At 43.9% G+C, this 24,367-nt stretch overlaps 1 protein-coding gene across 1 annotated transcript; it reads left to right on the top strand.

Moving 5' to 3' along the window:
* Nucleotides 1-19,339: 19,339 nt before the first annotated feature.
* Nucleotides 19,340-24,243, top strand: LOC108995543. The gene is made up of 5 exons (XM_018971122.2): nucleotides 19,340-19,853; nucleotides 19,955-20,365; nucleotides 20,613-20,693; nucleotides 20,780-21,609; nucleotides 23,974-24,243. Exons 1-5 carry the CDS (start codon nucleotides 19,340-19,342, stop codon nucleotides 24,241-24,243), a joined length of 2,106 nt encoding a protein of 701 aa, XP_018826667.2.
* The last annotated feature ends 124 nt before the right edge of the window (nucleotides 24,244-24,367 follow it).

Here is a 24,367-nt window from a genome sequence, read left to right as displayed (position 1 = left end):
TCATCTTCACCTATTCTCCGCCGCTGTCTTCGTCATCACCTTCTTCTTCTTCTTCTACTCCTTCCTCTACTTCTTCTCATTCTACTTCTGCTTCTACTTCCTGCTTTCCTTCCTTCTCCTCCTCCCTTCTCTTCCTCCAACTCCTACTCCAACTCATACTCCTACTCCTACTCCTACTCCTACTCTACTCCAACTCCAATTCTGACTCCTACTCCAACTCCCTTCTCACTCTTCTACGCATTCTCTTCACCTTCTTCTCATCCTTCCACCACCTCATCCTCATCATCATCATTTTGCTTTGGTTTTGGGTGTGTGTGGGTGTGAGTGCATGTGTAGGGGTGTGTGGTCGTATGCGTGGGTGGGTGAGTGTGCGTGCTTGTTCACGTGTGCGCGTGGTTGTTTGCTTTTGTGTGGTATTCGATTGAAATTGTATGTAGGAGAAACTTAGCTTGGATATCTACAAGTTCAACAAGCATGCAAAGGTATTGTGTCTTACTTTTTAGCAGTGCTTTCTCATTTTCTATCTCTATTTATCTTTTATGTGTGTTATTTATTCGGTTGAAACTTTATCTTGAAGGAACTCCAATTAGTTGTAATCAGGCTCTAGATCTATTTTTTTTTATTTAATGCAAGTAATACTCTAGAAGGCAATTGCTATTTTGTTTCTCCATTATAGACAATAATGAAAACAAACATATTTTTTTGGCCTTTGTTCTATCATATAAGAAGGTGCATGAGTTTTGCTAGAGTAGTCACGTCCAACATTCTATTGAATAAGGTATAATTTATTTATCAACGTTGTTTTTGAAATTATGTTCTTTTTTGGCATAATGTAGTTTGCTTAAAAAAAATTCATTTACTAGGGAATATTTATATTTATGTTATTAATCTAAAAATTCTAATTTTTCCTTCATTTTTCTCATCTTATCCCATTCTGCACGGTCATCATCATCTTCTTCTTCCTCTTCTCCTCCTCCTCCTTCCTTTACTTCTTCAACTTCAACTTCAACTTCTCCTCCTCCTCCTTCCTTTACTTCTTCAACTTCAACTTCAACTTCTCCTCCTCCTCCTTCGACAGTGAAGCCTACTCTTACTCCTACACCTACTCCGACTCCCTTCTCCCTATTATTTGCCTTCTCCGACTCTTCATCTTCTTCTCGTCCTTCCTCTACTTGTCTCCTACTACTTCTGGCTCCTCCTCCTCCTCCTCCTTCGACTCTGACTCCTACTTTTACTCCTCCTCATACCCATCTCCCTACTCCAACTCCATACTCTCTCTTCTTCTGCCTTCTCCTCATCTTGATCTCATCTTCTTTGTCTAATTCATCATCTTTCTCTCTTATGTCTTCTTTACCTTTTTTTCTATTCGTATTCTTCTCTTCTCCGTTCAGTTATTTTCTCTCGATCCTCAGAAACTTTCTTGTTCTTCTTCTCAACTTATTCTTGGATTTCTTTTATTTAGATAGATAGATCCAGGAATTTTTGGCTTTGGGTGTGGCGTGGTTGTGCATGCATGTGCAGGGGTGTGTGTGCATGTAGGTCGGTGGGTGAGTGTGCGTGCTTGTTTACGTGTGCTTGTGATTGTGTATGTGTGTGTGGTATTCGCTTGAAACTATATATGTAGGAGGAACTCAGATTGGACATCTACAAGTTCTACAAGCATGCAAAGGTATTGTTTATTACTATTTAGCAGTGCTACATCATTTTCTCTCTCTATTTATCTTTTATGTGTATTATTTACTCAGTTGAAACTATATCTTAGAGGAACTCCAATTAGTGGTCAGCAGGCAGTATAGGTGTTTTTTTTAATACATGTACACTATTTTGCAAACAATTACTTTTCTTGTTTGTTTTTTGCATTAAAGACAATATTTATGACAAGGAATATATTTCTTGACTTTTGTTCCATCATATAAGAAGCTTTGTGCATGAATTTTACTGTAACAGTCGCGTCTAACATTTTGATGGCTTCAATTTATTTATCAAGGTTTACTTTTAAAATTATGTTCGTTTTAAGTATAACGTACTCATTGCTTTAGTAATTTTCCATTTGGACTATTTAAGATTATTTTATTAAACTAAAAATTATAAATTTTTTTCTTCTTCTCCCATTCTCCGTCGTCTTCGTTTTCATCATCTTCTTCTTCTACTCCTTCATTTACTTCTTCTCCTTATGTTTATGCTTCTTCTCTTTCCTCCTTCCCCATCCTCCTCTTACTCTGACTCTGACTTTGATTCTGACTACTACACTTACTCCAACACCATTCTCCCTCCTCCTCTACGCTCTTCATCTTCTTCACATCCTTTCTCCTCCTCCTACTCCTACTCCTACTCCTACTCCTACTCCTACTCCTACTACTCCTACTCCTACTACTCTGACTCTGACTCCGACTCCGACTCCTACGCCTACTCCAACTCCATTCTCACTCTTCTACACATTCTCTTTTTTGTTCTTCGTCTTGTCCTTCCACCACCTCCTCCTACTTACTCCTTCCTCTTTCCTCATTCCTCCTCCTCCTCCAACTCCTCCTCCTCCTCCTCCTCCTACTCCTACTCCTACTCCTACTCCTACTCCTACTCCTACTCCTACTCCTACCCCTACTCCTACTCCTACTCCGACTTCGATTCTGACTACTACGCTTACTCCAACACCATTCTCCCTCCTCCTCTATGCTCTTCATCTTCTTCTCATCCTTTCTCCTCTTCCTCCTCCTCCTCCTCCTCCTCCTCCTCCTCCTACACCTACTCCTACTCCTACTACTCTAACTCTGACTCCAACTCCTACGCCTAAGCCTACTCCAACTCCATTCTCACTCTTCTACACATTCTCTTTTTCTTCTTCGTCTTGTACTTCCACCACCTCCTCCTACTTCCTCCTTCCTCCTTCCTCCTTCCTCTTTCCTCATTCCTCCTCCTCCTACTCCTACTCCTACTCCTACTCCTACTCCTACTCCGACTCCCTTCTCACTTTTCTACGCATTCTCTTCTTCTTCTTCTTCTTCTTCTTCTTCTTCTTCTTCTTCCTTCTCTTCCTCCTACTCTAACTTCCACTCCTAATCCTACTCAAACTCTGATTCTAACTCCATTCTCACTCTTTTATGCATTCTCTTCATCTTCATCTCATCCTTCCACCACCTCCTCCTCCCCAGACTCTTACTCCTACTCCTGCTCCAACTCCCTACTCTCATTTCTTTGCTTTCTCCTTCTCTTCATTTTGCTTTGGTTTTGGGTAGTGTGCATGCTTGTTCGCATGTGCGTGGGCTTGTGTGCTTGTGTGTGGTATTCGATTGAAATTGTATGTAGGAGGAACTCAACTTGGACATCTACAAGTTCTAATGCAAAGGTATTTGTCTCACTTTTTACTAGTGCTTTCTCATTTTCTGTCACTATTTATCTTTATGTGTGTTATTTATTCGGTTGAAACTTTATCTTGAAGGAACTCCAATTAGTTGTGATCAGGCTCTAAACAAGGAACATATTTTTTGGCATTTGTTCTATCATATAAGAAGGTGCATGAATTTTGCTAGAGTAGTCGCCTCCAACATTTTGTTGGCTTCAGTAAGGTATAATTTATTTATCAATGTTGTTTTTGAAATTATGTTCCTTTTTGGCATAACGTAGTTTGTTTCAATAATTTTCATTTATTAGGGAATATTTATATTTATGTTATTAATCTAAAAATTCTAGTTTTTCCTTAATTTTCTCATCTTCTCCCATTCACCACTGTCTTCATCATCTTCTTCTTCTTCTTCTCTTCCTCCTTCCTCTACTTCTTCATCTTCAGCTTCTCCTCCTCCTCCTTCGACAGCGAAGCCTACTCTTACTTTGCACTTACTCTGACTCCCTTCTCCCCCTCTTACTCGCCTTCTCCTACTCTTCATCTTCTTCTCTTCCTTCCTCTACTTCTTCTCCTATTGCTTCTAGCTCTTACTTCTACTTCTACTTCTACTCCTCCTCATACTCCTACTCCATCTCCCTACTCCAACTCCACACTCTCTCTTCTTCTGCCTTCTCCTCATCTTGATCTCATCTTCTTCATCTAATTCATCAATTTTCTCTCTTATGTCTTCTTTACCTTCTTTTCTACTCGTATTCTTCTCTTCTCTATTCATTTATTTTCTCTCGATCCTCAGAAGCTTTCTTGTTCTTCTTCTCAACTTATTCTTGGATTTTGTTTTTATTTAGATAGATAGATCCAGGAATTTTAATTTGGCTTTGGGTGTGGGCGTGTGGGTTGTGCGTATGCAGGGTGAGTGTGTGTGTGTGTGTGTGTGTGTTTGTTTGCATGTGCATGTGGTTGTGTATGTGTGTGTGGTATTCGATTGAAACTATATGTAGGAGGAACTCCGCTTGGACATCTACAAGTTCTACATGCAAAGGTATTGTCTATTACTATTTAGCAATGCTTTATCATTTTCTCTCTCTATTTATCTTTATGTGTATTATTTACTTGGTTGAAACTATATCTTGGAGGAACTCCAATTAGTGGTCACTAGGCAGTATAGGTGTTTTTTGAATACATGTACACAATTTTGCAAACAATTACTTTTTTTGTTTGTTTTTTGCATTATAGAATATATCTATGACAAGGAACATTGTTTACTTTTGTTGCATCATATAAGAAGCTGTGTGCATGAATTTTACTGTAGCAGTTGCGTCCAACATTTTGATGGCTTCAATAAGGTACAATTTATTTGCCAATGTTTACTTTTAAAAGTATGTTCATTTTTAGTATAACTATTTAAGATTATTTTATTAAACTAAAAATTATAAATTTTTTCCTTCATTTTTTTCATCTTCTCCCATTCTCCGTCGTCGTCGTCTTCATTTTCGTCATCTTCTTCTTCTACTCCTTCCTTTACTTCCTCTCCTTTTGTTTCTGTTTCTGCTTCTTCTCTTCCTCATCCTCCTCCTACTCTGACTCCGACTTCAATTCTGACTGCTACGATTACTCCAACTCCCTTCTCCCTCCTCCTCTACGCTTTTCAACTTCTTCTCATCCTTCCTCCTCCTCCTCCTCCTCCTACTCTTACTCCTACTATGACTCCGACTCCTACGCCTACTCCAACTCCCTTCTCACTTTTCTATGCATTCTCTTTTTCTTCTTATTCTCATCCTTCCACCACCTCCTCCTCCTTCCTCTTTCCTCTTTCCTCTTTCCTCCTTCCTCTTTCCTTCTTCCTCCTCCAACTCCCTCCTCTTCCTCGTACTCCAACTCCAACTCTACTCCAACTCCCTTCTCACTCTTCTATGCATTCTCTTCATCTTCTTCTCATCTTTCCACCACCACCTCCTCCTCCTCCAACTATCCTACTCCTACTCCTCCTCCTACTCCTACTCCTATTCCTACTCCTTCTCTTCCTCCTACTCTAACTCCAACTCCTACTCCTACTCCTAGTCAAACTTTGATTCTAACTCCCTTCTTTTACACATTCTCTTCATCTTCTTCTCTCATCCTTCCACCACCTCCTCCTCCTCATCCTCATCCAACTCCTCCTCTAACTCCTACTCTTACTCCAACTCTCTACTCTCATTTCTTTTTTTGCTTTGGTTTTGGGTGTGTGTGTGTGTGTGGGTGTGAGTGCATGTGCAAGGTGTGTGCTCGTGTATGTGTGGGTGGGTGGGTGAGTGTGCGTGTGGTTTTTGATTGAAATTGTATGTAGGAGGAACCCAACTTAGACATCTACAAGTTCTAATGCAAAGGTATTTTGTCTTACTTTTTACCAGTGCTTTCTCATTTTCTATCTCTAGATGTGCTTTTTCTACAAAGCAATTGCTTTTTTTTGTTCTCCATTACAGAAAATAATGACAAGGAACATATTTTTTGGCATTTGTTCTATCATTTAAGAAGGTGCATGAATTTTGCTAGAGTAGTCGCATCCAACATTCTGATGGCTTCAATAAGGTATACTTTTTTATCATTGTTATTTTTGAAATTATGTTATTTTTTGGTATAACGTAGTTTGCTTCAATAATTTTTCATTTACTAGGGAATATTAATATTTATTTTATTAATCTAAAAATTCTAATTTTTCCTTCATTTTTCTCATCTACTCTGATTCTCCATTGTCGTCATCGTCATCTTCTTCTCCTCCTCCTCCTCCTTCCTCTTCTTCTTCAACTTCAGCTTTTCCTCCTCCTCCTCCGACTCTGACAGTGACGCCTACTCTTACTCCTACACCTACTCTGACTCCCTTCTCCCTTTTATTCGCCTTCTCCTCTTCATCTTCTTCTCATCCTTCCTCTACTTCTTCTCCTATTGCTTTTGGCTCCTCCCCCTCCTTCGACTCTTACCCCTACTTCTAGTCCCGCTCATACTCCTACTCCAACTCCATACTCTCTCTTCTTCACCTTTTCCTCATCTTCATCTCTTATCTTCTTCGTCTAATTCATCATCTTTCTCTCTTATGCCTTCTTTACCTTTTTTCCTACTTGTATTCTTCTCTTCTCATTTCCATTATTTCTCTGGATCCTCGAAAGCTTTCTTGTTCTTCTTCTCAACTTATTCTTGGATATTTCTTATTTAGATATATAGATCCAAGAAATTTCCTTTGGCTTTGGGTGTGGGTGTGGTTGTGTGTTCATGTGCATGGGAGCGTGTGCGTGTGGATTGTTGGATGAGTGTGTGTGCTTGTTTGCATGTACGTTTGGTTGTGTATGTGTGTGTGTTGTATTGGATTGAAACTATATGTAGGAGGAACTCAGCTTGTACATCTACAAGTTCTACGTGCATGCAAATGTATTGTCTATTACTATTTAGCAGTGCTTATCATTTTCTCCCTCTATTTATCTTTATGTGTATTATTTACTCAGTTGAAACTATATCTTGGAGGAACTCCAATTAGAGGTCACCAGGCAGTATAAGTGTTTTTTTAATACATGTACACTATTTTGCAAACAATTACTTTTTTTGTTTGTTTTTTGCATTATAGACAATATCTATAGCAAGAAACATATTTTTTTACTTTTGTTCCATCATATAAAAAGCTTTGTGCATGAATTTTACTGTAGCAATCGCATCCAACATTCTGATGACTTCAATAAGGTACAATTTATTTATCAATGTTTTACTTTTAAAAGTATGTTCATTTTTAGTATAATTATTTAAGATTATTTTATTAAACTAAAAATTATAAATTTTTTCCTTCATTTTTTTCATCTTCTCCCATTCGTCGTTGTCGTCGTATTCTTCATTTTCGTCATCTTCTTCTTCTACTCCTTCATTTACTTCTTCTCCTTATGTTTATGCTTCTTCTCTTTCCTCCTTCCACATCCTCCTCTTACTCTGACTCTGACTTTGATTCTCACTACTACACTTACTCCAACTCCCTTCTTCCTCCTCCTTTACGCTCTTCATCTTCTTCTCATCCTTCCTCCTCCTCCTCCTACTCCTACTCATACTCTGACTCTAACTCCTACACCTACTCCAATTCCCTTCTCACTCTTCTACGCATTCTCTTTTTCTTCTTCTTCTCATCCTTCCACCATCTCTTCCTCCTTCCTCCTTCCTCTTTCCTCCTCTTCCTTGTACTCTATCTCCTACTCCGACTCCGACTCTCACTCCAACTTCGACTCTAGTCCAACTCCTTTCTCACTCTTCTATGCATTTTCTTCATCTTCTTCTCACCTTTCCACCGCCTCCTCTTCCTCCTCCTCCTCCTACTCCTACTCCTACTCAAACTCTAATTCTAACTCTCTTCTCACTCTTTTACGTATTCTTTTCATCTTCTTCTCATCCTTCCACCACCTTCTCCTCCTCCTCCAACTCCTCCTCTGACTCCTACTCCTGCTCCAACTCCCTACTCTCATTTCTTTACATTCTCCTCCTCCTCTTCATTTTGCTTTGGATCCGGGTGTGTGTGGGTGTGGGTGTGGGTGTGAGTGCATGTGCAAGGTGTGTGTTAGTGTATGTGTGGGTGGGTGGGTGAGTGTGCATGCTTGTTCACATGTGCGTGTGGTTGTGCGCTTGTGTGTGGTATTCAATTAAAATTGTATGTAGGAGGAACTCAACTTGGACATCTACAAGTTCTAATGCAAATGTATTTTCTCTTACATTTTACTAGTGCTTTCTCATTTTCTATCTCTATTTATCTTTATGTGTGTTATTTATTCGGTTGAAACTTTATCTTGGAGGAACACTCCAATTAGTTGTAATCAGGTTCTAGATGTGCTTTTTCTACAAAGCAATCGCTTTTTTTTTCTCCATTACAGAAAATAATGACAAGGAACATATGTTTTGGCATTTGTTCTATCATATAAGAAGGTGCATGAATTTTGCTAGAGTAGTTGTGTCCAACATTTTGGTGGCTTCAATAAGGTATAATTTTTTTATCATTGTTATTTTTGAAACTATGTTATTTTTTGGTATAACGTAGTCTACTTCAATAATTTTCCATTTACTAGGGAATCTTAATATTTATTTTGTTAATATAAAAATTCTAATTTTTCCTTCATTTTTCTCATCTTCTCTCATTCTTCATTGTCATCATCATCATCTTCTTCTTCTCCTCCTCCTTCCTTTCCTTCTTCAGCTTTAGCTTTTCCTCCTCCTCCTCCAACGACACCGACTCTTACTCCTACACCTACTCTGACACCCTTCTCCCTTTTATTCGCCTTCTCCTACTCTTCATCTTCTTCTCATCCTTCCTCTACTTCTTCTCCTACTGCTTCTAGCTCCTCCTCCTCCTCCTTCGACTCTTACCCCACCCCTACTTCTACTCGCTCATACTCCTACTCCAACTCCATACTCTCTCTTATTCGCCTTCTCCTCATCTTCATCTCTTATCTTCTTCGTCTAATTCATCATCTTTCTCTCTTATGCCTTCTTTACTTTCTTTCAGCCGTATTCTTCTCTTCTCATTTCCTTTATTTCTCTCGATCCTCAGAAGCTTTCTTGTTCTTCTTCTTAACTTATTCTTGATTTTTCTTATTTAGATAGATAGATCCAGGAAATTTTCTTTGACTTTAGGTGTGCATGTGCATGCGTGTGTGTGCTTGTTTGCGTGTGCGTGTGCATGTATATGTGTGTGTTGTATTCGATTGAAACTATATGTAGGAGGAACTCAGCTTGAACATCTACAAGTTACAAGCATGCAAAGGTATTATCTATTAATATTTAGCAGTACTTTATCATTTTCTCTCTCTATTTATCTTTATGTATTATTTACTTCGTTGAAACTATTCTTCGAGGAACTCCAATTAATGGTCATCAGGCTGTATAGGTTTTTGTTTTTAATACATTTACACTATTTTGCAAAGCAATTACTTTTTTTTTTTTTTTTTTTGTATTATAGACAATATCTATGACAATGAACATATTTATATACTTTTGTTAGATCATATAAGAATCTTCGTGCATGAATTTTACTGTAGCAGTCATGTCCAACATTCTGATGGCTTCAATAAGGTACAATTTATTTATCAATATTTACTTTTAAAATTATGTTTTTTTTTTAGTATAACGTACTCATTGCTTCAATAATTTTCCATTTGGACTATTTAAGACTATTTTTTTTAACCTAAAAATTATAAATTTTTTCCTTCATTTTTTTCATCTTCTCCCATTCTCCGTCGTCGTCGTCTTCATTTCCATCTTCTACTCCTTCCTTTACTTCTTCTCCTTCTGCTTCTGCTTCTCCTCCTCCTCCTACTCCAACTCTGACTTTGACTCTGATTGCTACGCTTACTCCAACTCCCTTCTCCCTCCTCCTCTACGCTCTTCATCTTCTCCTCATCCTTCCATCTACTCATCCTCCTTCTCCTCCAACTCCAACTTCTACTCTAATCCTACTCCTACGCCTACTCTAAGTCCCTTCTAATTCTGACTCCTTGTGAGGATTATGAAATCTTAAGTATCAAAAGTATCTAAACTCCTCCCCTCGTTGAGGGAGGGGGTATATATACCTACTCGGGAGCGATCCTTGGGAAGAGGATTGTGGATGCGTTGCTCCGTATTTGGGTTGTGTGTCCCTGTCAGTTCCTTGTTGTGCAACAGACTTACCAGACTTGATCGTGGCGACCACTGACAACCCAGGGGGCACGCCATGGTGTGCCTAGCCTTAAACTTCATTAAATGCGATGTGACCCCTTGTCATGGCTTGCTCATTTTTGCTCTTCATTAAATGAAGCATGACCTTGATCAGATGCATCCATTCTTTAGGCCTGTCCAGATGTCGGGGTTCAGGGACAGGGACTATCCTTGACCTCACACGCTGGGGCTGTCAGCCAGCAGCGACGTCGGACAATTCTACCTTCTAGCCCCTGGCCAGCACGTGTTGCCTAACTGCTTCTCCTACCGGGCCGACCTGGCCCAACCCTAGGGAATACTCCCCTCACAGTACCCCATGAATTTCGAGCACACACATGTGGTGGGAATTCAAAACGTCCTCGATGCACCTTCATCGGGCACGTACCTTGCGACCGTTGTCCCTGTCATTAATGCTTGAGGGCACCTCGACTTCCGTTATCTCTCCAACTCCTTGACAGTTGGATTTGGTGGGGGTGCCTCCCCACGTTCCGTATCATAAATTGGCCAATGCCTTTTACACGCCCGACATGGACTTCCCACGTTTGCGTGGATTCATGTCGATTGGGTTCCATGAGGCCACCCACGTCATTAATTTTTACGTCGCCTTGGTTTCCGTGGCCCTTCCAACTCCCCGCTGGTTGATTTGATAGGGGGTCTCCCAAGTCCCGTGCCGCGCATTGGTTCGTGCTCCCCACGCACCTGATGTGGCTTCCCACGTCTGTGCAGACGTAAGTCGGTTGTGCTTCATAAGGCCATTCACCTGCGTCATCAGCGATGCCTCGATTTTTGTTGCCACATTGCACGCCCCACACTATATAGGGCTCCCTCCCTTCTCATTTCCACCATTGTTGTCTCTCACCTTCTCTGAGCTCTTCGTCGTCACGGTCTCCCTTGCCCCTTGAGCTTTCCATGCCCTACTTCATCACTTTCACCGCCGTTTTCAACCGTTCCCATGGCCCCGAAAAGTTCATCCAGCACTAAACCTTTACACTTTGCCGAGAAGTGTTAGGAGTCATCGATCTCCTCCGATGACTTCTAGGCATTCAGGGCGAAGTAAAACATCCCTACATCGACTATTCAGGAGGTCTCAGGGCATCGATAACTCGTCGTGGACTCTGACGAAATGGCAGCCCACATGGCACTCTACCCCTTCGCGACGTTCTCAACTTTTTGGGGTTGGCCCCTACGCAACTCCATCCGAACACCTGGCGACTCTTGGTGGCCAGTTGCATTATCTACCAAAGGGTGCTCAGCTCCAATCTTAAGGAGTACCCTGACTTAATGACTCGGGGGTTCTTATCGGTGTACCGTGTGCTATGCCTCAACAAGAGTTTGTGCAGGTTCCAGGCATGTACGGCCGGGTGGCGTATCGCCAGCCTTGAGTCACACCACATGCACATCAAGGACTGGTCCTGAAAGTTCTTCTTCATCTCGAACTCAGGATGAGAGTACCCCGAAGGAAAAGAGGTCCTATTCGAGCCTTTGGTCATACGTCCCTCTCTCCAAGAGCCTATCCATTACACTATCCAGGAAGGAAGAGACTAGGCTAGCGACAATGCTATCCTGGGTATCGGCCAATCCTCACGATGCGGAGACTGATGCGGTGCTCTCCGATGTCAACATCAGAAGTTATTTGACCACTCCCAACCGCTCGTACGTGCTTGATCGGGACTTCTTGAGTGACCCCTCATTGCCTCAAGCACAAAAGCATCACCCTAATCCTCCCTCGACTCGTAGTAGGGGGGAAGCGGCTAAAGGTGGGTCTCAACGAAGCTGGTGGAGTTCCCCAAAGCTAGGCAATGGGATCCCGAAAGGGAGAGGACGCTTACTGGTGCGAAGTTGAAGGGACCAAACCCCCTTCTCCCCACAAGGGGGGTCAAGAAGAAACAAGGCCAAGGGGTCCCAGAGCGAGCGGCCCGAGGGCCTAGAGATCCTAGTTCCCTCTACTTGGGGACTAGTTCTTTCCCGAGGGCAAAACGCTTAACTTTCGCCTCGTCGTCTGTTTGTCAAAGTTTGTTGTTGAGGAGGAGGAAGATGACGACATTCTCCAAGCTGCCATCTTCAACGACTTCATCAAACCTTCCCTCTAGGGGCCTCGATTTTGGAGTCGCTTGTCTCCTTCGTGCAGACACTAGCACAAGAGGCCGTTCTCTCTGTTCCTCCATCGGCCACAATGGGATCTCTAGCCTCTCCTCCTGTCCCAGAGATGGCTGGTCAGGAAAACACTGCTCCCTTTATTTCCCCAAGTATTGGGGTAGAGGCGCTCTTCTCCTCTATAGTCCCGAGGCCCAGTGATAGGGAGGAGGCCTGCCCGAGTTCCAATGATACGGAGGAGGCCAAAAGCCCCCAGTGCGGGTCCTTCCTTGGAGTCTTCCTAGGACATGCCGAGGCCTTCATGGCAGTTGTGGGTTGCCGTACCGGAGCGGGGGCGAGCTAGACCACTAGCCCGGACTTTGAGAGGGCCCTGGCTGAGGCAATCGAGCAGGAGGCCCAGAAACTAAGGCCTCTCTTTGCCCATGTACTTAGCTCGTCCCATGGGTCATTTCCCTTTCTCCTTCTAACAGTTCCTTATACTACAGGTCAGACTAATTGGTGGGCATGATCGTCGAAGAGCATGGGGAGCTCGAGGAGGAGAACAGGGCGTTCCAGTCCCTGGCTTTTCTCACCCGCTTGGAGATTTGCAAGGCAAATTGGGAGGTCAAGGTTCTCTCCCTAGAACGTGACAAGCTGATGGAGGACTTGGAGGCCTTGAATGAGAGAGTCATTGGCTTCTAAAAGAGAAGAGCTAGAAGCTTAAATGGAAGAAAACCACGCTAAAGTAGCTGGTCGAGGGCCAAGGAGGAGCTCTCCTAGGTTACCTAGGAGTGAAAACGTCTCCGGGATGGGCATGCCGATGCCCAGAGGGAGTTAAAGAGGAGTGAGGAGTAGCTTCAGTCGGCCTGGATAGGGCTTCTAGTGCTTCGAGAAGAGAAGGATCAGATGGCTCAAAGCAGGCCTCGGCCGCTAGGCGACACTCGAAGTTGTTGTCCAGGTGCTTCTCGCTTATTCGGGAAGTTTGACGCCAGAAGGCACGGGCGCAACGGAGTGAGGCTCTAGCCCGTAGTTTCGAAGTCAAGTTGGTTAATGCAATGGACACCATCTTGGCTTGGGACACTCAAATCTCATCCATGGAGTCCAGTCAGGAGGCCAATGCCAAGTACTTAGGGGAGATTAGGTCCTAGATCCAAAACACCTGGGCCATTCAAAACACGACTTGGGGGTATGGCTAAGGGCCTCGAGCAGCTACAAGACCATCTGCGAGAGCACCTCATGACAGATCTCAACACTCTGAGTCTGGCCTTCCTTAAACTGAACCTTCAGGCTTATATGCATTCGTCAAGACCCTTGGGAGGGTAGGGATGCCTCCAGCCTTCCCAGGTGCTCCCCCTCTGCCCAAGTAATCACGATTGTATGGGCTTCAAGCCCCTTTGTTGCTTCTCCTCTTTTCTTTTCTATTTTGTAATCTAGACTTTCCTTTATGATGTAAATTTGACTTTTACGTATATATTGGTTTTTTTTTTTTTTCTTGTGTACTTCCTTGTTCTTTCATGCTTTCTATTTTTTTTTCTTAGTCAAGAGATTCAAATTTGAGTTAGACCTCGGGACGCTCTGGGCCCGGCCTTAACCACGCAGGAGTCTAGGACTCGGCTTTGCCGTACACGTGACTCGGCAAGTCTTGGGACTCGTATATGAGAGGCCATGTGGGCAACCCCGCGATGACTCTAGGGACTTGGTTTTGCTGGACATGAGGCTCGGCAAGTCTAGGGACTTGTATCCGAGAGGCCATGTGGGCAACCCCGCGGCGACTCTAGAGACTCGACTTTGCTGGATGCGAGACTCGGCAAGTCTAGGAACTTATATCCTAGAGGCCATGTAGGCAGCCCCACGGTGACTTTAGGGACTCGGCTTTGCTGGACACGAGGCTCAGCAAGTCTACGAACTTGTATCCGATAGGCCATGTGGGCAACCTCACGGTGACTCTAGGGACTCAGCTTTGTTGGACAAACACGAGGCTCAACAAGTAGGGACTTGTATCTGAGAGGCCATGTGGGTAGATTTTGGGATGCTCTAGGGCTGGCCTTAACCCTGCAGCTAGTCTAGGGACTCGGCTTTGCTGGACATGAGGCTCGACAAGTCTAGGGACTTGTATCCAAGAGGCCATGTGGGCAGATTTTGGGATGCTCTAGGGTTGGCCTTAACCCCGCAGCTAGTCTAGGGACTCGTCTTTGCTGGACATGAGGCTCGACAAGTCTAGGGACTTGTATCCAAGAGGCTATGTGGGAAACCCTGCAGCAAGTCTAGGGACTCATCTTTGTTGGACACGAGACTTGGCAAGTCTAAAGACTTGTATCCAAGAGGCCATGTGGGCAGAGCTCAAGATGCTCTTGCCCGGCCTTAACCCCAAGTCTAGGGACTTGGTTTTGTTGGACACAAGGCTCAACAAGTCGAGGGACTCGTATATGGGAGGCCATGTGGGCAACCCTACGGCGAGTCTAGAGACTCTGCTTTGCTTGACACGTGACTCAACAATTCTAGGGACTCGTATCCGAGAGGCCATGTGGGCAACCCCACAATGAGTTTAGGGACTCGGCTTTGCTGGACACAAGGCTCGGCAAGTTTAGGGACTTGTATCTAAGAGGCCATGTGGACAACTTTGCGGCAAGTCTAAGGACTCAACTTTGCTGGGCACAGGCTCGACAAGTTTAGGGACTTGTATCTGAGAGGCCATGTGGGCAAAGCTCGGGATGCTCTAGGCCCAACCTTAACCCCACGATGAGTCTAGGGACTCGGCTTTGCTAGACACGAGGCTTGGCAAGTCTAGGGACTTGTCTCTAAGAGGCCATGTGGGCAGAGCTCAGGATGCTCTGGGCCCAACCTTAACCCCGTGACGAGTCTAGGGACTTTTCTAGTTTTGACAATTCGGCAAGTTTGAGGCGAACATCCATACATTGGCTTCATTCATGGATAAAATTTGTGATCCTTTGGTAAAGTACCACTTCAGGAGCTCGGCATTCCATAGATGGTGGAGTTCATGGCCTTGACTGTCTTTGAGGTGGTAGGAACCAGGTCTATTGATTGTCGCCACGTACGGGCCTTCCCATTGCTGGCCCAACTTCCCCTCCACCTGGGTGGCCACCCTGGTCGGTTATAGCACCAGGTCTCCTTTTATTGCTCATCGTCGGCACCGAGACTTCTTCCCGTCTTTCTTCTAGGAGATCTAGGCTTTATTTCAATCTTTCGCCGTTGACACTTGAGTCGAAGTGCTAGTCCCATGTGGGCATCCCTACCTCCACAGGAATCACCACTTCACTTCCGTAGGTGAGGGCGAAGGGAGTCTCTCTAGTGGGGGTCCTGATGGTCATCCGGTATGCCCACAGTACCCCCCAGAAGTTCTTCAGTCCATCCTCCTTTATGAACCTCCAACTTTTTATTAAGGTGGACAATAAAGTTTTGTTGGTTGCCTCGGCTTGGCCGTTGGATTACGGGTGTCCCAACAAAGAGTCTTGACCTTAATCCTTAGCTTTGCGTACCATTCCCGGTAGTGTGAGCAACCATATTGTCTCCCATTGTCCGATATGAAGCTTTGGGGAATACCAAACCGGCAGACTATCGACCTCCACAAGAACTCTGTGATGGCTCAGGCGGTGATGGTTGCCAGGGCCTCTACTTCGACCCATTTTGTGAAGTAGTTGACGGCTATGACCATGAACTTTTCCCCTCCTCTAGCCACTGGGAAAGGGCCGATCAAGTCTAGTCCCCACTGCGCTAAAGGCCATGGAGAGGTGATCGAAGTCAACTCCTCTATTCGGCTAGGATCGGCAGCGAAGCTGGTCTCGCTGCCTCTCCTACTTCCCCGATGATCTTGACTTCCTTAACTTTGTGCCTTAGTTCCTAAGCGTAGCATTCCCGGGCAAGCCCCTGCTCACCGCGGACCTCTCCCACCCCCAAGTTCGTGGGGAAATTCATCTTGAAGTGGTAGGTGGAGGTTATCGCTCTTAGCTATTTAGGGTCGAGTATCGCATTGTACAAGGAGGGGGCCTTCACCACTAGGAAGTCGGCCATCGTGGCCGAAGTCTGGACAATGTAATGACCCCCATTGGATGGACGATGTTGCCAGTGAAGCCCTTGAGCGGCATCAGGGCTGGGCACAGTCCGTCCGGGTCGATCCCCATCTTGACAAAAACTTCCCATAATAGAATGTCGCCTAATTGTCATTGTCAACAAGGACTCTTCGAGTAGTGAAGTTGGCGATCTGTACAGTAATCACCAACGCATCGTCGTAGGGGTGGAGGATGACATCTTCATCCTTTTCACTGAAGGTTATCGTTGTTCCCCCAGCATCCTTCCTGGTGCTAATCGCGAACCTTCTCATTGTGAACACTTCCTCGTATCGAGCCCTTGGGGCATGGACCCTCCGAGCCGACGAGGTGGAACCTCCTCCCGCATATCCTCCCACTATCATGCGGATCTCACTCATCTGATTGTTTTCCTTTACTAGGCTTCGGCGTCGCAAGCTCCTTTGGGCCTCTCTCCCAGGCCTTCATCTCCTCGAGCTCTCACTACGCCAGGCCCTCGGATGGCCGCCCTTGTGCCGTTCATGTTGATCCATTGTCTACCGCCACAGGTTTAGCAATCCCTCCAACACCTCCCTCATTCGCTTCAGGGTATAGCAGTCATCAGTATTGTGTCGGTCTGTTAGGTGGTAGGCACAGTACTTATGGCCTTGTAGTGGTTCCTTCCACGGGCTCGAGGTGCATTCGCCTTATACAGCCAGGCTCATGTGTACATGGGGCCCGCCGCATGCCCAAGCTAACGCTTCACCCCTTCTCTTGGCCTCTGGTGCACCTTTCTTGCCCCCATTTCTGTCTAGCGGCTTTCTTGTTTGCTTGCTCTAACTCAGTCCTCCAGGAAGTCGTCAAGGCGTTAAGGGTGTCCTCAACATTAATGAAGCCGTCGGCTCGGTCATAAACTCTCTTAGTGTTGTGGGGGTTCTCTTGTAGGGGGTGAGTTATCTCGGTCATGATCGGGTTCCAAGGCCAAATTCCCCCCAACATGGCTGCCAGGGTGATCTTCTCATCCTGGTTGTCCGTGGTCATATGCTCTCAATTGAACCGAGAGAGGTATGACTTCAGGCTCTCATCATCCTGCTGCTTCACTATTAGGAGGTAGGCGTCGGGCACCTTCTTTGCCATGAACTGCATCAGGAAGAGATGGACCAGCTCGGTGAAGCTATCGATAGTACCGGGTGGCAAGGATCCGAACTAAGCCCTTGTCGCCCCCTTTAATGTGAGCCGGAATGCTCTGCACGCGACTTCTCCTAGGAACCTGTGCAGGGTCATATGAGCCTTGAATTTTTCCAAGTGCTCTAGGGGGTCCTTAGACCCGTCATAGGCATCCACTTGAGGAACTTTGAATCTTAGAGGAAGAGGAACTGCCATGACTTCAACGCTATACGGCAGACCCGTGCTAATAAGCAGCTAGTCCACCAAGGACAACGTGCCTATCCGTTTGGCCATTTCAGCATATTTATCCCCGAGCTCCCAGAGCTCGAAGTGCATTCTATGCCTATCTTCTTCAGTCGCAACAGCCTCCGGGATTCGCCACAATCTGGCATGCTGGCTAGGCTCACTCCCTCCAATTCTCCACCAATTCTTTGGAGAGTGGCATTCTCCTAGCGGAGAGCTACTACCTCTTCCATCAGTTTCTATATGGTTTCACCCATCTCATTGGTCCTTGCTTCCATCACGTCGAACTGTTCTTCTTCTCGTTGTGAGGCTTAGGAAAAGAAGATCCCACATACAGCGCCACTGCCCGTACAAGTCCACGGAGGCCCAGTTCATCCCACCTGTAGCTATGAAGAAATGGGGGCTTCAGGGTGGTGGGGGACACCTCCGATGCCAAAGTCAGTATGTGATTTCCTTATGAGATCTTAAGCATCAAAATTGTCTGAACTCCTCCCCTCACTGAGAGAGGGGGTATATATACCTGGTTGGGGGCAATCCTTGAGAAGGGGATTATGGATGCGTCACTCCGTAGTAGGGTTGTGTGTCCCTGCCAGCTCCCTGTGGTGAAATAGACTTGCCAAACTTGATCGTGGCGACCACTGACAACCCAGGGGGCACGTCGTGGCATGCCTAGCCTTGGACTTCATTAAATGTGGCATGACTCCTTGTCGTGGCGTGCCCGTTTCCGCCCTTCATTAAATACGGCGTGGCCTCGGTCAGATGTATCCACTCCTTAGGCATGTCCAGAGGCCATGGTTTAGGGACAGGGACTGTCCATGAACTCGCATTTTGGGGCTGTCGGCCAATAGCGGTGTCAGACAATTCTACCTTCCAGCCCCTGGCCATTGCGTGTTACCTGACTGCTTCTCCTCCCTGGCCTCTTGGGCCAATCTGGCCTAGCCCACCGCCCCTTGTCCTCGGGCCCTAGAACTACTCGAGCCGTTTGGCCCGGCCCGGCCCTAGGGATTACTCCTCTCATGGTTTAAATATCATTTTTAATATATTCTAGATTTGAAATTTGAAAATTTTGTATTAATTTTTTTTGTTTTGTATGGAGGTTTAAAAAAATTGTGATGATTAGGTAATGATTAGATGAAAACTTAAAGATTTAAAATCAAAGAATATTTTGTATTGAAGTGATATTTGAAAAGGAAATTATGAGAAATTTTAAATTAAATTTCCTCTCATGTCACTTTCCAAACATGACCTATATCTTGTTATAATGCTAAGAAACATAAAATCGATTTCTTGTAGCCATGTCCAACTTTTTTTCTTTTGAGAAATTCTCTAGGGATTGGCGTTGCCTCCTAGGGTTTGCTGGATGGTGCAAACCATCCCCCCGCCAGCTCCTCCGACAAGCCAGCCTTCTGTTGTGCATGACGCGAAGATAGTGACACATTCTATGGTTGGTGGGAAATCTGAAGGGATAGGCACTGGTCAGTGTTATGCAGATATTGTCATGAATCGCCCTCTGCCTCTGCCGGAGGTGGATCTTCCATTTAGAGAGCCGCATTTTAATGAGGGAGAAATGTTTTTCTTATTTTTGAAATCTGAAATCATGCGATCAGCGTGACCTTTTCATTTTGTGGTAGTTTTAAAATTTTTACGTCATCGACCGTCTTTGGATCACGTTAGAGGTTTCATAAAAAATAGGTGGGGTCTTCGTTCGATGCCAATGGTGGGTTAGTTAAAGAATCCTTGAAATCTTTTGGTAAGGTTATCGAATGAGGAGGATTTTGTGAGTATAATGTCTCGAGGGAATGCGGAGATGGAGGGTATCGCTTATAGGGTCTTTCATTGGACTCCTGAGTTTAAGGAAGAGGAGGAGTCGCCTATTGTTCCAGTGTGGATTTCATTACCGGGGCTTCCTCCAAATTATTTTCATGGTTCTATTTTGAAAAGTATTGGAGGAGGGTTTGGTCGTATTTTGAAATGTGATAATGCGACAGCGTGTGTTACTCATCCTGAGGTAGCACAAATCTATGTTGAACTGGACTTATCAAAACCATTGCAGCATCATTTCTGGTTGGGTCCTCCTAGTAGTGCTTCAAGCCATTATCAAGAGGTGGTTTATGAATCTATTTTGTTGTTCTGCAATTGGTGTCGTACGCAAGGTCATCTGGAGCAAAAATGTGTTCATAAAAAAAAATCTGTGGAAAAAGGAAAATCACGAGTCGTTTCGAAAGATGGTGATCGTGGGCACTTGAAACAGAGTTGGAAAGTGGTAGGGGAAAAGAAGAGAATGGAGGGTGGGGAGGGTGCACGTAGTGTGATGAAGGAAGGTTTAATAAAATCAGACGAGTGGAAATTCTTGCCCAAGTTAACAACGAGAAAAAGTTAGATGACAATCGCTCTTTGGCAGTATTTTACGTAAATTCGAAAGGTGATCTTTTGTCTAAAGAACAATTTAGTCGGGAGATTACATCAGTGGAGCAGAAGGAAAGAAGCGAGTTTGTGGAGTGGGAAGTTTTGAACCAGGATGAGCCAAATGTAAGGAATCACATTGGATCTTCAATGGAATTGCAGCATAATTCGGAAAGCTGGTTTGAACAATCGGAGAAAAGAACAGGGCAGGATGTATCTATAGAGATTCTTGATGGTTTTCCTAGTCCGAGAAGCTCCCTAAAAATTACTGATGAAGAGTTGGAATTTGAACTGTGTGGAGTGGCGGATTCAGTGGTGGATGGGGGAGAGAGGATGATGGCATTCGATCGTAGGAATGTTCATTCGCTATCTGAAAAAGAAGATGAGGGAGAGATTGAAGAATTGGCAGCTAAATGTTATGAATCAGATAGTGAGTTGGACGTTCCCATTAATTCCCTTTGGGGAGTGAAAAAGAAAAAAAAAACATATGTTGTTCTGGAGAGGACAACACATTCTAATAAGCCTTATTAGAGGTATGCGTTCGTCGAAAGCTAGATTGCGTAGTATTTTGAATAAACACCGACCTTGGGTGGTTGCGTTATTTGAACCTTTTCTTTCAGTGAATTAATGTCCTCGTTGGGCAAGATGGCTTCTTCCGAATTTTTATCATAATATAGATGCTGGTGGGAAAACTTGGTTATTTTGGGCAGATGGGATTGATTTTCAGTTGATTTCGGCAATGGATCAAGCTTTATCAGGTTGGTTTTCTTATGGTAATGATAGGGTGTGTGCAACGTTTGTCTATGCAAATTGCTTTCAACAATAGCTAAGAATACTATGGCAGTATCTTGTGATGTGGAGGTGGATGGGTGTCCATGGTTCCTTGGCAGAGATTTTAATATAATTTGCACAGAATCTGAGAAAATTGGTGGTATCTTTCAATCATCTCATGCTATTCGGGAATTTAACAATTGCATTCAAGAGTGCGGGTTACTAGATTTACCTTCGAGTGGACAACGGTTCTCTTGGTGTAACGGTAGGCTAGGGAGTCGAAGGATTTGGGCGCGGCTTGATAGAATTTTGGTTAACACAGCATTCATGTTGCGGTTTGGGGATGGACAAATGATTTATTTATCTAGAACTTCTTCGGACCATTGTCCAATGGTTGCTCAGCTGAATTCTATCCGTAGAAGTGGGGCTTGGCTTTTTCGTTTTCAAAGAATGTGGTGTACCCATGAAAATTCTCTTAATGTTGTCAGGGAATATTGGTTGCAGGAAGTTCCTTGTTGCCCGATGATTCAGATGAGTATAAAGTTAAAGAAGTTAAAGCAAGTGTTGAAAAAATGGAATAGAGAGGTTTTCGGGAAGGTGGAATCAAAAATCAAAATGGTTGAAGCAGAGCTAGTTGGTTTGGAAGACATGGTGATTAACAACTATTCCCGAGAGGCTGATATGGCATTATTGACCTGCAAACAAAAGCATCTTCTTTGTTTACATAGAGAAGAAATTATGAGTTGTCAGAAATCTAGAATGAAATGGTTGTCTGAAGGTGATTTGAATACTGCATTTTTTCATGCTTCAATGAAGTGCAAAAAGAAAAACAAAATGGTGGATCACATGGAGCTTGAAGATGGGAGTTCGCTGGAGTCGGTGGATGCTGTCCATGAGGGTGCGGTAAAGTTTTTTAAAAATCTGTTATCAACGCAACCTATGGAAGTGAATAGTCCATGTATGGATTTGTTAGTACCCATTATTTCGGTGAAGAAAATTATGATTTGTGTGCAAGCCCTTCGATGGAGGAGGTGAAGGAAGCGCTGTGGTCTATTCCACAAGATAGTAGTCCTAGCCCGTATGGGTTCTCGACGAGTTTTTTTTAGAATGGTTGGAGTATTATCAAAGATGATTCGCTAAAAATGGCTATTAAATTTTTTTAGGGAAAGCCGTTATCCACTTTTTTCGGTGCCACCAACATTGTGTTGCTTCCAAAGGTAGAGGAACTAAATAGTTTCTCTAAATTTCAACCTATTAGCCTATGTTCTGTAGTATACAAAATTTTGGCAAAAATTATGGTAGCAAGATTGACGCCGTGATGGGGAAAATTATTTCGGAGGAGCAAGTTGCTTTTCTAAAAGGGCGTAGTATTTTTTACAGCATTGCTATTGCTCAAGAAATGATTCAAGGTATTAATAAGAAGGTGAGGGGGGGTAACATTATGATTAAAATTGATATGACGTAAACCTATGATTGGGTAAGTTGGAAGTTTTTTATGGAGGTGTTGAGACAGCTGGGTTTCTCGGAGAAATGGAGAGGTCTCATTTTCAATTGTATTTCTTCCCCAATGTGTTCGATTATGTTAAATGGAGTGACGAAAGGTTTTTTCAAGCCTTCACGAGGCCTTCGTCAAGGGGACCCATTATCTCCCTATCTTTTTATTTTATCCCAAGAATTGTTATCTCGGATGATTCGGCAAGAGTTCCAAAGGGGTAGGGTGAAACCGTTTATTTTGCTCATGGGGGTACTTTGATCAGCCATTTGTTCTATGCCGATGATGTCCTTATTTTTTCAATTTTGGAGTCTATACACTAGTTGATGGTTACGCTGAAAGCATATGAAGTCATCTCGGGACAATTGGTTAGTCCTTCTAAATCATCTATTTTTTTCTCCTCGAAAATCCCTCTTTGTAGGAAGTTAGAGGTGTTGCGGCACACGGGTTTTGTGGAGGGTCTTTGGCCTTGTACTTATTTGGGGGTGCCTTTGCATGTTGGATGTATGATTATTCGGTTGTTTGATTCGTTGATTATGAAAATTCAGAAAAAGTTGGTGGGTTTGGAAGAGTAAAATCTTATCTTTTGGAGGTAAAATTACTCTAATCAAGCATGTTTTATCTAGTATGCCAATCCATATGTTATCAGTGATGAATTTGTCGAAGGGAGTTTTTAAAGCTCTTAATTCGATTTTCTCTAACTTTCTTTGGAGTTTCGGGGAAGATAGCAAAAAGAGGAAATGGGTAGCTTGGAAAAAGATTTGTTTACCAGTGGAGGAAGGTGGATTGGAAATTAGAGATCTCTCGGAAGTGCAAACTTCTTTGTTTATGAAATTCGCATGGAAATTACTTGTGGGTAATTCTCTTTGGGCAAGGTTTTTTAAGGCAAAATATGGAGGGGATAATCATCTGGCGTGGGCGATAAATAGCTTTCAAGGTTCTAGATTTTGGAGATGTGTGTTAAAAGTGATGCCGATTGTAATCAGGAACTCAAAAATGATAGTTCGTTGTGTGGAGGTAAATTTTTGGTTCGAGAATTGGATGAGAGGGGGTGCTATTGCTGAAACTCAAGAAGTGGTGGGGGATCCAAGAGTGCTAGTGCGGGAGCTTCTAACTCCAATTGGGTGGGACGTAACAAAGTTGAGAACACTAGTTTTGGAAGATTGGGTGGATAAAATTCTAGCATGGGATGGCAGGGTGCGAGAGGGAGATGATGTACGAATTTGGCAGCCCACTTTGGATGGTATTTTCAATACAAAGTCAGCTTGGCAGTTAATCCGAAAACAAGAGAATTTTTGTCCTTGGAGAAAATGGTTATGGCATAAACATGTTCCAAAAAAAATGTCCTTCATTTGTGGCGTGCTCGAAAGGGAGCGTTACCAGTGGATGAAGAGATTAGTAGACTGGAGATCCCAGTTTCCAAATGTAATTGATGTGTAGAACCAAAGTCAGAAACAATCAACCATGTGCTATGCGAAGGTAATGTGGCTTCTAGAGTCTGGGAATATTTTTCGACTGTGTGGAATTCGGCTCCCACAAGTAAGTCAATGGCAGTGTTATTTAAATGTATGGTGGGCGAGAGCATCTTCAACATCACAAACAGGGATGTGTCAAGGTATATTACCAATATTAATTACAAGTGCATTGTGGCGTTCCCGATGTGCAGCGAGAATGGAAGATGTATGTGCAGATTGGCGATCTGTTGTGCGGAATGTGAAAGGGACTTTGTTAGATATCTTTTCTCAAGTGAAGAAGTTTAAGTGCCTCCATGAAAGGGACGAGAGCCTTTTTACGGAAATGAACTGCCCAATATTCCCGATAGTGAAAAGGCCACTAGTAGCTGGGGCGTTGGCCTAGTAGCTGGGGCGTGGCTCAAGCCAAGAAGGTTGCGATTGATGTTGAACATTGATAGGAGCTCTCTTGGTAACCCAGGTGCTGCAAGTGGGGGTGTGATTATACGGGAGGCAGGGGACGTCCAATTGTGGGTTTTGCTAAGTTTTATGGGTCCTCGATCAACACAGTTGCAGAAGGAAAGGCCCTACTAGATGGGTTGAGACTAGCACATCAGCTTGGACTATACAATCTATTGGTGGAATATAACTCTGTTTTGGTGGTGGAATGGATTAAAATTGGGGTTTGTAATTCTTGGTATATGTGGGACTTTTGGGA

The sequence above is a fragment of the Juglans regia genome, chromosome 6, assembly GCF_001411555.2.
Source record: "Juglans regia cultivar Chandler chromosome 6, Walnut 2.0, whole genome shotgun sequence".
In the NCBI taxonomy this organism is placed as follows: domain Eukaryota; kingdom Viridiplantae; phylum Streptophyta; class Magnoliopsida; order Fagales; family Juglandaceae; genus Juglans; species Juglans regia.
This window is presented reverse-complemented; position numbering and strand designations above follow the sequence as displayed.